Genomic DNA, 14,831 nt, shown 5'->3' on the forward strand with positions numbered 1-14,831 from the left:
TTAAATAAGTTCTATAAGTTAAATTTACAGAAGTTAATTATGTAAGGGTACACAATAAGTAACAGGGCAAAAAATTCAATCCCAGATACACTGAACTCCATGTTCTTTTAACTATGTTGTCTACAAATACATGGTTTCATTCAGATAACATTCTCTGTCTTTTCCTAGATACTTTGCTAAGACTGGAAATGGTCATGTTTCAATTCTAGATGTTTAGGCCTCCAGCCCTGGACTAGGAAAGCAGAGGTCCAGAGGAACTGATCATCTATCAATAAGGGGAAACACTCTTAACACCAGCCTGCCTGGGAATATAAAAAGTCCTGTACCTCACTAATCTGTGCACCACAAATAGAGCATTGATTTCTTTTTTTTTTTTTTTTCTTAGTCTAAATATTTTTGGGCTTTCTGAGCTTTTTTAAAAGTGTAATTAACTTTTTGATTTCTTTTGTGTCCTGCTTTCTGTTCTTTTTCTGGTTGGCAGAACGATGAAGGAGCTAGATTCATTCATTCATTCATTCATTCATTTATAGAGGTTGGAATTTTGTTGTATTTTTTTGTTGATCTTTGCTTTTTTTTAAAAAATGTATTTACTTGAGAGAGAGAGAGAGAGAGAGAGAGAGAGAGAACATGTGCATATGGGGGTGGGGGGCAGAGGGAGAGAGAATTCCAAGCAGACTCTGGGAGGAATGTGAAGAGCCCGGAGTCTGACATGGGGTTTGATGCAGAGCTTGATCTCATGAGTCTGAGATCACGACCTGAGCTGAAACCAAGTCAGATGTGCATCTGACTGTGCCACTCAGGTACCCCTGCTTGCTTGCTTTTTTTTTTTTTTAATATTTTTTTAAAGATTTTATTTATTTATTCATAGAGACACAGCTAGAGAGAGAGAGAGGCAGAGACACAGGCAGAGGGAGAAGCAGGCACCATGCAGGGAGCCTGATGTGGGACTCCATCCCTGGTCTCCAGAATCACGCCCTGGGCTGCAGGCGGCGCCAAACCGCTGCGCCACCGGGGGCTGCCCTTGCTTGCTTTTTAAGACCATTCACTATCTTCTATTCCAAGTTGCTAGAATACAGAAAATAATAATAGAATACTCCTTGCCCAGAGGAAACAGGATATTCTTCAAGTTTCACCAGAACTTCAAGAGATAACACAATAGGCATATGACTCCTCCAGCCAAAACACAGTCTCCTTGGAAAGGGTCAAATTTCACTTGTGAGATCAGACTGCCAAATGACTGGCTTACTGGGAGATGAGGAGGAAACTGATGGATATTATGTAACATCATGTGTATATGTTAAGGAAACAACATACATACAATGCTTCCTTATCTAGTAAAAATAAACTTTTACTTTTTAGAACTTTGAACTTTAAAAATTAGTAGTTCTTTATGATAGGATATTCTTTAAAATAACAAAATTTGAGGTTCAATCATAATCTTGTTCCTAATTTGGTCACCAAGAGTAGTAAAACAGTGGGCATCATTTAAGAGTCCAACTCTTAATTTTGGCTCAGGTCATGATCTTATTTAAGGTCCTGAGATGGAATCCCACAATGGGCTCTGAACTTAGCGAGAAGTCTGCTTCTATCTCCCTCTCCTTCTGTCCCTCCCCACACTCATGCTCGCTCTCTCTCTCTCGCTCTCTCTCTCTCGCTCTCTAAAATAAATACATAAATCTTTTAAAAAAAGAGAGTAGTAAAAAGACAAGCTGAAGTTTATTAAGTACCAGTTACCTTACCAAAACACTCACAAGCTAACAGTTTCTAAGTCTGATAAACGATTAAGCAAAATATAATTGAATGCTAGGTGACTCTACCAAGAATAAATTGAACAACCTAATCCTTAGAAATATATACAAGTTATTTCTCTTTAGCCAAAATTACTGCATCATGGGTGTTACAAAGCAAAAATTCCAAAGTCAAAAATATATAAACTTGTAGCACCTCAAATTATGGTTTTATCTTATTTTGAGACCATTCTTTGTTTTGTTTTATAATGGAAATAGTGTTCAAGTGACTAAAATTTTGCCTTTTTACCCATTTTCCTAAAATATATCAGTTATTTTTATTAAGTGAGGGTTACTTTTAGCTTCATGGTTCTGCAGAAACATGTATGCCTTATAATGAATGCATTTTGCTAAGACAGCATTCTATAAGATATAAATAACAATTTTTCATCACTAACATGTGGGATTTCCCCTCTTATCTCAAATTGGAATCAGAATACCACTAGAGCTATCAACTGGCTAGCCATACAAATAATTTATTAGAGGGCAGACATTAGCATTAATTGAGCATTTATTACATGAGAGACACTGGGCTAGGAACTTGACATGATATAATAAAAAATGTAGGGATCCCTGGGTGGCGCAGCAGTTTGGCGCCTGCCTTTGGCCCAGGGCGCAATCCTGGAGACCCGGGATCGAATCCCACGTCAGGCTCCCGGTGCATGGAGCCTGCTTCTCTCTCTGCCTGTGTCTCTGCCTCTCTCTCTCTCTCTCTGTGACTATCATAAATAAATAAAAAAATTTTTAAAATGTATTTGGTCTTTGTCCCCAGTTCCTGGCAAAAAGCACCTAAAACCCTTGGAATTTTGTGTACAATAAGAGTGTCTTTTGTTATTCATAGAGACTTCCTTTTTATTTTATTTTAATTTTTTTTTAATTTTTTATTTATTTATGATAGTCACAGAGAGAGAGAGAGAGGCAGAGACATAGGCAGAGGGAGAAGCAGGCTCCATGCACCGGGAGCCCGATGTGGGATTCGATCCTGGGTCTCCAGAATCGCGCCCTGGGCCAAAGGCAGGCGCCAAACCGCTGCGCCACCCAGGGATCCCCGAGACTTCCTTTTTAAAAAAAGATTTACAAAAAAAAAAAAAAAAAAGATTTACTTACATATTTGAGAGAGACAGCGTGCACATGCACAAGTGACAGGGAGGGGCAGAGGGAGAGGGAACACGAGAATCCTCAAGCAGACTACCCCCTGAGGAGGGAGTCCCATGCAGGGCTAGAACCCAGGGTCCTGAGCTCATGACCTGAACCAAAGCTAAGAGTCGACTGCTTAACAGACTGAGCTACTGAGGTGCCCCATAAGGAGCCACTTCTGAGCACAAGGAGTTTATGCTCCTAGGGTGAGTTAGAGCTAGATAGCCTTAAGTTGGGTGGGGCTAGTCATCAGAACTACCAAGTGATTACAATGGAACTTTCAGCCCCACACACTGATTTCAGAGAAATGGTGGTGGGGGTGGAGAATGATAGGCACTGCAGATTTAGATTAAGCACTATAAAAACTCTTGAACTACATCTGATGAGCTTTTTGGGTTGGTCAACAGGCAAAGATACAGAGAGGTTGTTGGAGGGTACCTGAGCCCCAGGCATCCCTAAATAAGCACTGTTATCTCAATATTATAGATGGGCGCACTGAGGCTCATGAATGTTACAGAACTCATTCTATCATTCATTCATTCAGAGTACCTACTCTACATTGTCCTGTGCTGTAGAAGACAACTGCTCTTTAAAAGGTAACATTTTGGGGCACGTGGGTGGCTCAGTGGTTGAGCATCTGCCTTTGGCTCAGGTCATGACCCAGGGTCCTGGGATCGAGTCCCGCATCAGGTTCCCCGCAGGGAGCCTGCTTCTCCCTCAGCCTGTGTCTCTGCCTCTGTGTGTGTGTCTCTCACGAATAAATAAATAAAATCTTAAAAAAAAAAAAAAAAGCTAACATTTTAAAGAAAAGAGATAGACAATAAACATATATCTGGTGGTGATAAGTACTATAAAGAAAAATAAATTCAGGTAAGGGCTGGAAAACCAGGGTGGGCAGATGGTACTAGCTTACATAATGTGGTTAGAGAAAACCTCTCTGAGAATGTAACACAGAGAAGGGATCTAAAGGAAGTGAAAGATCAAGCCATACAAATAAATGGCGGAGAAGCTTTCTAACAGAGTAGGAAGTCAAAGTCCCAAGAGAGAGTTCTTCTTCTGAAGGAGGAACAGTGAGGAGGCCACTGTGCCTACGGTAGAGCAAGCAAGAGAGGGGTAAGAGAAGTGGCTGAAGAGGCAGAGAGGCCAGATTATAATAGGGCCTTCTAAGCTAGAGAAATTGTAATGAAATAAGAAGCCACAAAGTGTCGTAATAACCAGAACTCAACCCCAGGTCAAATTCCAATGGCTATATTCTTTGTGCCACGTTATGTTTTCTCAAAAGGCTGACACTTTAAGGAAATAGAATGTAGTGACACAGGGCAGGCCTCAATTCCAGTGTTCCACTTAGCCCCACCCTGCTTATCTGTTACCTCCCTAACTTAATAGCTCTCTGTCTGCCCTGGGGTAGTCTGACGTCCTTGCTCTAACCTACTCTCTTCCCCAACTCCCTCCTACCTTTGGGAACATTCCTGTGTACTTACCAGAGTCCAGCAGAGTGCCAGGCAACCAATAGGTACATAAATCACTTGTTGGTTGAACTAACCTTCCTTTTATTTAATGACATTTTCTTTAAAGCAGAAATATGAATGAACATGTGCTAAGAATAATGACACCTGACTTCTAAGCCACACTTGACCACTAACTAGATGCATGGTACCAAGCAAGTCATTTCATATTGTTGGGTCTCTTTTCACCAATTACATATGATATTCCGGTTTAACTAATATAAACTGAGTACTTACTATTTTTATACTTAGTATTTGTGGGATTCAGGTTTTTTTCCTCATTAAATCTTTATATGAGGAATAAACGTTCTCCCATAACTGCTCAATGCTAAAATTTAACAATAAATAAGCTCTAGTACCAGAATGATGCTATGCAACCAAGGAATGTTTTTTGCAAACCACAGTTTGGCTTAGAGAGGTTCCACCTGTGTACAAATGGGACTGGACAGAGTATGTGCCTCAGGAGGGCCTGGACCACATTCTACTCATTTTTGAATTTGTATAACAACACACACACCCCTCCAAAAAATAGTTAGTTGAATATACGAAGACACATTAAGGTAGATCTTACAAAAAGTTCAAGGAAACAGATCTCATCTTATTGACTGTCTTTATAAAGAACTCTCCTTAGAAACTCTAGAGATATGTCAAAGTATCAAGGTATTAATCATCTATGAAAATTTATTAAATACCCAGAGTGCCTGGCTGGCTCAGTTGAAAGAGCATGTGACTCTTGATCTCAGTGTTATTTCGGGCCTCACACTGGGTGTAGAGATTACTAAAAAATAAAATAAAATAAACTTAAAAAAAAAAGTTTATTAAATACCCCAGAGAACAATGGAGATTTTATAGAACATGGAAAAAATCTATTAAAAATCAGCTATTCTTGGGGCACCTGGGTGGCTCAGTCAGTTGAGCATCTGGCTTCGGCTCAGGTCACGATCCTAGGGTCCTGGGATCGAGTCCCACTTCAGGCAGCTGCTCTGCACAGAGCTTGCTTCTCCCTCTCCCTCTGCCTCCCACTCCCTGCTTGTGCTCAGATAGATAGATCTTTTTTTAAAATAATCAGCTATTCTTTGTGTTTTCTCAGCTGAGAATATTTTTCATCTAGACTTTTCTGACTTTGTTGAGGTTACCTGAATGTGTTGGGGGGGGGTAGTTACAGAAGTGTGGGGGAACGGGATTTATAGGGTCATTTGCTAGCTAAACACCAGAATTAATCGAAGGCTCCATCAACTTTTTCTAAATTTCTGAATATTAAGATATTTTCCTAAAAGTTTCCAGCAAGATTCAAGTATAAGATACTCCAAAACTCAAATCATAAGAATAGTAGCATCTTACTTTACTGGAATCCAAAGAAACAGAACTTTTTGTATACTTCCCTCCATAACCACCACTACCAGGGATTTATTCAAAAATAATGACTCGATGACCCATCTATTTTATATCTAAGAATTGTATCTCTTAGTAAACCTAAAACACAGAAAGGAACAGAATGTTCCCATACACAGTTATTTTCACTGGAGTGTACTTACAATGAAGTGAAGTGATACTTTTTGGAAAGATTTTTACAAAAATGGGTTGAATCTAAGAGTTTTGCGGTCAACTTGATTAATGAGAAAACTCTTCTTTTCTTTTTTTTTAAATTTTTATTTATTTATTCATGAGAGACAGAGAGAGAGCGAGAGAGAAGCAGAGACACAGGCAGAGGGAGAAGCAGGCTCCATGCATGCAAGGAGTCTGATATGGGATTTGATCCTGGGACTCCAGGATGATGCCCTGGGCCAAAGGCAGGCGCTAAACGCCAAACCACCCAGGGATCCCAAAAACTCCTTTTCTAATAAGCATTCTAGTAAATAAAATCTTTCCCTTATATTGACTTATTACAACATTTTGGATGAAAATAATAGTCTCTGAAATGCTATATATCCTGGAAATCAGATGACTAGGCCAAACATAAAGACAAGTCCTTAAATTCTGTGTAAGCAGGCAGCCCGGGTGGCTCGGCGGTTTAGCACCACCTTCAGCCCACGGCGTGATCCTGGAGACCTGGGATCGAGTCCCATGTCGGGCTCCCTGCATGGAGCGTGCTTCTCCCTCTGCCCGTCTCTCTCTCTCTCTCTCTGTCTCCCTGCGTGTGTGTCTCTAATAAATAAGTAAAATCTTAAAAAAAAAAAATTCTGTGTAAGCAATTTTGTTATTTTTAAAACTAGGCTTCAATTTCTATCATTGACCTCCTATTTTTAAAAGCATGTCTTGGCTAAAACTTTTATGAAGACTACAAAACAAATCAATTTATTGTACATTACAGCTGATATCCACATTATCAACTACTCAAAATTGAACACTCTTTGTGTGCTTTTAGCTGATATCAGCTTTAAAAAGAATCTGAATCCCTAAATAAACTTTTTAAAGCGTTTATTTATTTATTTACTTACTTACTTATTTACTTGGAGGGGGGCAGAGGGAGAGAATATCAAGTAGACTCTGCACTGAGCATGGAGCCTGATGCAGAGCTCAGTCTCACAACCCTAACATTATCACCTTGAGACCATGACCTGAGTGGAAATCAAGAGTTGGATGCTTAGCCAACTGAGCCACCCAGGCACCCCTGAATTTCCAAATGAACCTTAATCCAAATAAAGTCTAGTCATATCAAAGCAATTATCATCATAGCATATTAAAAATAAATAAATAAATTCAAAGAAAAAAACATTATTTATACCAAATGGGAAAATGATAGCCTATGTGGTGATTATGTCAACGAAGTCATCCCAGTGTTCTACTCTGAAAATCAGGTTTATATTGTTTTCATAAAGCTACAATGAAAATTACTTGACTTTAAAAAAGTAGCCACTATATTATAAGGTCTAAACTAAACTGAACATGAGTGCTAAATATCAAAAGTACAATCTTCCATTTACCCTACCAGAGACAGAACATGTAATGGTTAAGAACATACTCTGAATTAAGACTGCCTGTGTGTTATTCCTGGTTCCACTACTTCTTAGCTTTATGATTTTTTTTTTTTTAAAGTAAGCTCTATGCCCAATGTGGGGCTTGAACTCACAACGCCAAGATCATGTGTTACATGCTCCATTGACTAAGCCAGCTGGGCACCCCAACTTAGCTTTCTGATCTTGAGCAAAAGGCTTCATTTCTCTGTGCCTCAGTTTCCTCACCTAAAAAAATGGGAATAGCAAGAAAACTCTCATACAGTTTTTGAACTGATAAAATGAGATAATATGGAGCTAAGTTTAGAACAGTGTCTGGCATATAAAAGAACTCAATTAAGGATAGCTAGAATTATCAAACTCAAGACCAAGAACAATATACTCAGCAATGATAATATCAATTAAGTACATATTGAATGCCAACTACATATCCATTGCTGTGCCAGGTGCTGGAGCTAAAGAGAACTATACAATGCATGCTATCTCTATCCCTAGAAAACTAAAAGTAATCTCTCTAGTTACAATGACAAGGTCAAAAAAAAATTAATGAATACTGAGTAAAAGTGCTAAACTGTGAGTTAAAGTGCTTGCAAATTCAAAGAAAAAACAACAAAAGGATAACCAACATTTCTTAAACATTTACTATGTTGCGGGCACTGTTTTAAGCACTTTACATAATTATCTCATTTAATTCTATACAACTCTATAAAGTAGGTATCATTAAAAAAAATTTTTTTTTTAATTTATTTATGATAGTCACACAGAGAGAGAGAGAGAGAGGCAGAGACATAGGCAGAGGGAGAAGCAGGCTCCATGCACCGGGAGCCCAACATGGGATTCGATCCCAGGTCTCCAGGATCATGCCCTGGGCCAAAGGCAGGCGCTAAACCACTGCGCCACCCAGGGATCCCCAAGTAGGTATCATTTTTAACTGAACTTTACAGATGAGGAAATTGAAAAATATAGAAGTAAAGCAGTATGCTTACACAGGTAGTAAGAAGCAGACTAAGATTCAAACCCAGACAGTCTGACTCCCGAGCCTGCTCACCTAATCACTAAACCATAGTGGGGTCAGAGACTCAGTATCACCAGTTACTGAATGTCTCCTATACGCTAGTCACTCTACTTTCAAACATCCCATTTTAACAATTCTATTCATGGAACACCTGGGTGGCTCAGATGGTTTGGTGGCCAACTCTTGATTTTGGCTTAGGTCATGATCTTGGGGTCCTGGGACCGAGCTCCAAGTCAGGCTCCACACTCAGCTAAGGTCTACTTGGAATTCTCTCCCCCTCACCATCGTCCCACAACACATTTGTGCTCTCTGGCTCTCTCTCAAATACATAAATAAATCTAAAAAAAAATTCTATTCATTTTACAGATAGAGTTACAGACAAAAAGGGGAAATAACCTGCCCAAGGTTAACAGTGCATAGAGGGGCAAGAACTCAGTCACAGAACTACTGACCCTAAAGCCCATCTCTTTCTGACTTCACTTTCTTTCAAAAGCTAAGATATACAGAATTACAAGACACAGGATTTAAGCACAACTCAGAGGATTTGTAAATTTAGATAGCTAGTGAGTTAGGTAAAGATATTAATGAAAGGAGGAACAGAATGAGCAAAAACTTGGGAGGAAAAACCAGTGTTTAAGGATGTTAAGAAAAACAGTCTGCTTACAATGAAGGGTGAAGAGAAGTAGACAATACAGCTAATCTGGGTTAAGATGACAGAGAGTAAGGGGTGCCTAGCTGGCTCAGGTAGTAGAGTGTACCTTTGGTCTCAGGGTTGTATGTTTGAGCCCCATGTTGGGCATAGAGAGATCTTAAAATTATAATATTTTTTTGAAAAAAATGACAGAGAGTGAAAACAAGGTAGAAAGTTACAATCTGATGCAACAGCCAAGAAAGAGCCACTGCAGGCTCTTGAGAAGGTGAATGGTATAATCAAAACATACCACTGATACTATTAGACATACCACTGATACTATTATCAGGATGAACAAGAGTGGAAACAGAGACACAGAGAGTATGCTGCTGTGATACAGATGTTGAGATCATGAAGATTTAAGAGATGGCAAAGAAATTAAAAGCAAATGGCAAATCTGAAAATAACCTTTGAAAGAACAATGCATGGGATTTCCTGATAATTGGCTTTACAAATTCAACTGTCTTTCATTTTTTTAGTTTAAAAAACCATAGCAATAAATAAGTAAAATTAAAGAACAGAAATGCAGGGCAGCCCGGGTGGCTCAGTGGTTTAGTGCCGCCTTCAGCCCAGGGTGTGATCCTGGAAACCTGGGATCGAGTCCCATGTCGGGCTCCCTGCATGGAGCCTGCTTCTCCCTCTGCCTGTGTCTGTGCCTTCCTCTCTCTCTCTCTTTCTCTTTCTCTCTCTGTCTCTCATGAATAAATAAATAAAATCTTTAAAAAAAAAAAGAAAGAACAGAAATGCCGTTCTTTAATCTCTTCAGAGATAACTTGGAGGCTATTAGATTTTTTCCTATATCTGACACAGCAATACTTGCCAGACCCTCCATTCCATAATAGGCAGTCAAGTATATTTCTTCTGTACCCTACACATACTGATAACAACCCTTTCTGTACCAGGCAGTCAACCTTCGCTGTATCTATAACAACCCACGTGGTTCCCTGCCATATTTCAGCTGATATGCTTGGCAATTCCAAACCCACAACTGTGGCTGAACAGCAGATAAAAAAAACAATTATTCTCTCAAATTTTCAATGGGTACAGTCCTTGCAGGACTATGTGGACATGGGTATATGTCTGTGAGCTCACGTGCAGAGTGTATACTTAGTATGCCTGTCACATCTTGGAGAAGATTTTGGGGAAAGTCACTAACCTATGGTAACAGGGTAGAAAGAGGGTTACCCTGCAAATTTAAATCCCCAATTCCTCATCAAACAACCCTAAGAGAAGAATTCCAACTGACACTACCTAGGGTCACAAGATGTGGTAGGTACCACACAGTACAAGAACGAGGCAGGAAGACTTCAAAGATGGGAGAAAAACCTCATTTATTCAAATGTACTATTTATTAAGCATTAAGATTCTAAATGATATGATCCCTGGCTACCTCCCTAACTTCTCTTCTTACTATGCTCTCCTTCTTTAACTACAGTCTAGCTACACTAGCTTCCTTGCTATTCTTTGAATACATTAAGGGGGGTACCTGACTGGCTCAGTTGGTGGAGCATGCAGCTCTTGATCTCAGGGTTGTGAGTTTGACCCCCACATTGAGTATACAGATTACTTAAAAATAAAATCTTTAGGGGTGCCTGGGTGGCTCAGTTGGTTAAGCGTGTGACTCTTGATCTCAGCTCAGGTCTTGATCTCAGGGTTGTAAGTTCAAGCCCTGTGTTGGGCTCCACACTGGGCACTGAGCCTACTTTAAAAAAAGGCGGGGGGGGGATCCCTGGGTGGCTCAGCAGTTTAAGCACCTGCCTTGGGCTCGGGGCATGGTCCTGGAGTCCAGGGATCAAGTCCCAATCAGGCTCCCTGCACGGAACCTGCTTCTCCCTCTGCCTGTGTCTCTGCCTCTCTCTTGGTCTCTCATGAACAAATAAATAAATTCTTAAAAAAAAAAAAAAAAAAAAAAAAGAACACACTAAGATCTTTGCTCTTGCTATTCCCTCTGCCTAGAATGCCTTCCTCCAGCTACTCACATGGCTTTCTCCCTCACTTCAGCCAGGAGTCTACTCAAATGTCACCTTTTCACACAGCCCTTCCTTAACCATCTGATCTATAATATAGCACACCCACCCTCTGTGTCTCCTCACCTCCGTCCCCTTAACCTGCCATTTTGTTCACAGCATTTGTCATTACTGGATATGTATACGTGTGTATACACATATGTACACACACGTTCTTGCAATGATTTCGTCTGTCTTATTCATCACTCCAATCCCAGCACACAGAGGGTGGCTCAAAGGATATTTGTTAATAGTAAATGTATGAATCTATCAGATATTAGGGACTGAGATAAGTACTAGAAATATAAAGATGAATAAGTCATGCCCCATGTTTCTTCAAAGGAGCTAACAATCTAGCAGGGGAGGTTAGACACACCACATGAGAAAGTTCTACAGCCTCAGGCATTCCCCAATTTTCTATGGAGAGGAAAAAATGTCACTTGTAACTTGAAGTGCTAACTGCTGGGATGCCTGCCTCAGCGGTTGAGCATCTGCCTTTGGCTTATGGTGTGATCCCGGGATCCCGGATCGAGTCCCACATCGGGCTCCCTGAATGGAGCCTGCTTCTCCCTCTGCCTAGGTCTCTGCCTCTCTCTCTCATGAATAAATAAATAAAATATTTTTTTAAAAGTGCTAACTGCTACAAATATAATATTAATTAAAAAGTATAAAAAGGCTAATTATTGGTCATAAGAGACAGATCTGGTTTCAAATTCAGAAATTGTCATTTGTTTGCTCAGTAATTATTTAAACTTTATCAATCTGTTTCCTAACCCATAAAAAGAAATAATATTGGTAATTACTTAAACGGAGTTGTTAAAAAATTAAGTAAGATAATGCATATGAAGCACTTTTCAAATTGCCTGGCACACAGAATGTACTCAAATGTTAGCTATTAGTGTTATTAATGGTTGACTCCAATAATCCCTTGAGCCCAATACCCAACCAACAGCTAAATCTTATCAATTCTGTCACCACAGAAGCCTATCCTTTCCTTCCTTTTCATTTTCACAGTTCCTGACTGGTGTCTCTAATTCCAGTTTTTCCCTTCCAATTCAATTTATACATTCCTAAAGAACTAAATCCAAGGGACTCCTGGGTGGCTTAGCTGGTTAAGTAGCTGCCTTTGGCTCAGTTCATGTCTCAAGGTCCCTGGGTCAGGCGCCCTGCTCAGTGGAGAGTCTGCTCTTCCTTCTGTCCCTTCCTCCCACCCTCATCTCCACTCATTTTCTCTCTCACAAATAAATACTCAAAAAAAAAAAAAAAAAAAAAAAGACTAAATCCACCCCCCTTTAGTTTAGCGCTTAAAGCCCTTCATGTTTGGGCCCCAACTTACCTTTCCTTTTTTTTTTTCCTAATATTTTATTTATTAATGAGAGACACAGAGAGAAAGAGAGAGGCAGAGACACAGGCAGAGGGAGAAGCAGGCTTCATGCAGGGAGCCCGACGTGGGACCTGATCCCGAGTCTCCAGGATCACACCCTGGGCCAAAGGCAGCGCTAAACCGCTGAGCCACCTGGGCTGCCCTCAACTTACCTTTCCAACGCAATTTTCCACAACTTTCTAGAATCCCTTCTAGCCAAATTAAATCACTCTACTTTTCTATATACACCCCATGCTTTCCCACTACCACGCCTTGTTCATTTTATTCCCTCCTCTTCCCTTCCTCACTGTTAAAAGTTCAAATCCTTTCTACTACTTTCCAGACTTGCTCAAATGCCACAATGGGTTTCCCAGATCCCTCCCAAGTGAAATTGGTATCTTTTCCCCCTGAATACCTACTCAATGTTGTTATACCTATTCTTCAGTACTGAACCCTTTCAACTTTATACTTCAGTTGTTACGTACTCCATAGGCTCCCTGTTGAAAGAATCCAGGCTATGACAGTTCCTATACTCAATATGAGTATATCTAATAGTCAAACAAACATTTGTAGAATGAAAATTTCTCAAACAGACATTAAGGTTAGATTTAGCCTCAACAATAAACTTTCAGCCTTGAACCAGAATCTTCCTGACCTAACTGGTACTACAGCTCCCTCACAAAAGGAGACATTGGAACACAAAGTACTACACTTTCAAATCAGTGGTCATATTAATGTTTTTAAATTTCTATCCTAACAGGCCACATATTTTTCCTTCCACTTCCAATTCACCTGGTCTCACACTCTTTCCATCAGAAACTTTCCCCCTCTTTATATATAGAACATAATTATAATTTAGGACCAACTGAGTTCTATCAACAGAGTAGAGCCAAGCTCACAAAAACACAATAATAAAGGATGCTGATCACCATTCTTTCCAAGTAAAGTTGTGCCACTAACCTGATTATAGGGCTCTCTGCAATGATCTTCAGGCACAAGAACCTGCCTGTATTTGTCTCAATCAGCTCAGTCTTACTCAGACCCAATGATGGGGGTGGGGGAGTAGTTTTAAGACAAGCAACGACATTCTGAAATCCACCACTAACTCTACCATGTCTTACTTCCTGTGTGATTGTGATCCTGAGCTTCTCTGTGTATGAGATTTGTTCAAAAAAGCAGCTAAATAGGGAAGGAATGCAGAAGCTTCGTCAGCTTGAAATCCAAATAAATGTGCAAATCTTTGCTACAAAAGACAAAACCATGTCAAGGGGAATGTTTTCGGTGAATTCTCTTTATTAAAACATAAGTCATTTCACTCCTCAAACACAAGTCATTATATCTGATTTCCAAATTCATTAGAGGAAGAGCTGGGTATTAAGTCACCCAAATACATGCACTCCCCACTTCCCTTAACTGAAAGCTGATTTCCAAGGAGCAAAAAGCTGAGCAGAATGTAAACTTAAAGTCTAGATCAGTAAACAACTCCTGATCCAAGCTGGCCAAAGAGGAAAGGGCGGTGGGTGGGGGTAAGGCAAATGACAGGAAAAACTCGGCTGACCACTGCGCCAAGTCAACTCACTCACTACTCCCGAGATGACACACACACCCCTCCCACCCCAGGGCTGTCAGGACTGCTGCTTCGGCCCCAATATCATGAGGGCAGGACACCTGAGAAGAAATTCAAGCTTCAGCTGGGGCTGGGGACCCTCGGGGAGCCTGGGCCTGACACACTCAAGGATGACAGCTGCCGCCCCCGCAGTGGAGAGCCCGAGACTGCCTCAGGTGTGGCTTTGGCCGTAGCCCGTAGCCTCGGCCGGGCTCCGCATCCCGGCAACCTCACCCAGGCCCGGCCCCGGGACGGCCCCCGCCCCCCAGCCCCGTCCCCCAGCTCACTGGCTTGGCTGATCCGCTGGATGTTGCCACTGCACGTCTGTATGATGCTGTTGAAGTCCCGGAGCTGGGGCCCAGAGGACCCCGGGTTCCGATACATGTCTAAGGGACCGTAGGACATGACGAGGAACTGAGACCGACTCTCCCGGCACCGCGCTCCTACCGGAAGCAGCCGCCAGACTGAACCCGCAGCCTGACGGGGAAACCGAGAAGAGAAAGGGCGGGGGAAGGGGCTCGGGATGCGTGCGCACTGGCTCCGCCCCCACGCCGCGCGCACGCGTCCGCCCCGCCCCGCCGCGCGTGCGCAGGCGCCGCTGGAACTGGTGCCGCGGAGAGGCGCTTAGAGACTGGCCGCCTGGGCCTTGGGGAAATGGGGCGGGGCGATGACGTCACGCGGTTAGGGCTCGGATTGGAGGAGCCGGTGTGACCGTGTTGTTTCTCGCCGAGAGCACGGCGACGGGAGGCGAGGATTCTTGATTAGCA

The 14,831-nt window shown here is 41.5% G+C and overlaps 1 protein-coding gene across 1 annotated transcript in view; it reads right to left on the reverse strand.

Annotated features, from left to right (window-relative positions):
- The window catches only part of STX12 (syntaxin 12), a 37,355-nt gene extending 22,737 nt beyond the window's left edge, over positions 1–14,618 (reverse strand). The window contains exon 1 of the mRNA XM_072827571.1: positions 14,352–14,618. Within this exon, the coding sequence (XP_072683672.1) occupies positions 14,352–14,469 (118 nt within the window). The 5' untranslated portion in view covers positions 14,470–14,618. The remainder of the gene's footprint in view (positions 1–14,351) is intronic.
- Between the last annotated feature and the right edge of the window lie 213 nt (positions 14,619–14,831).

Source organism: Canis lupus, chromosome 5 (genome assembly GCF_048164855.1).
Source record: "Canis lupus baileyi chromosome 5, mCanLup2.hap1, whole genome shotgun sequence".
In the NCBI taxonomy this organism is placed as follows: domain Eukaryota; kingdom Metazoa; phylum Chordata; class Mammalia; order Carnivora; family Canidae; genus Canis; species Canis lupus.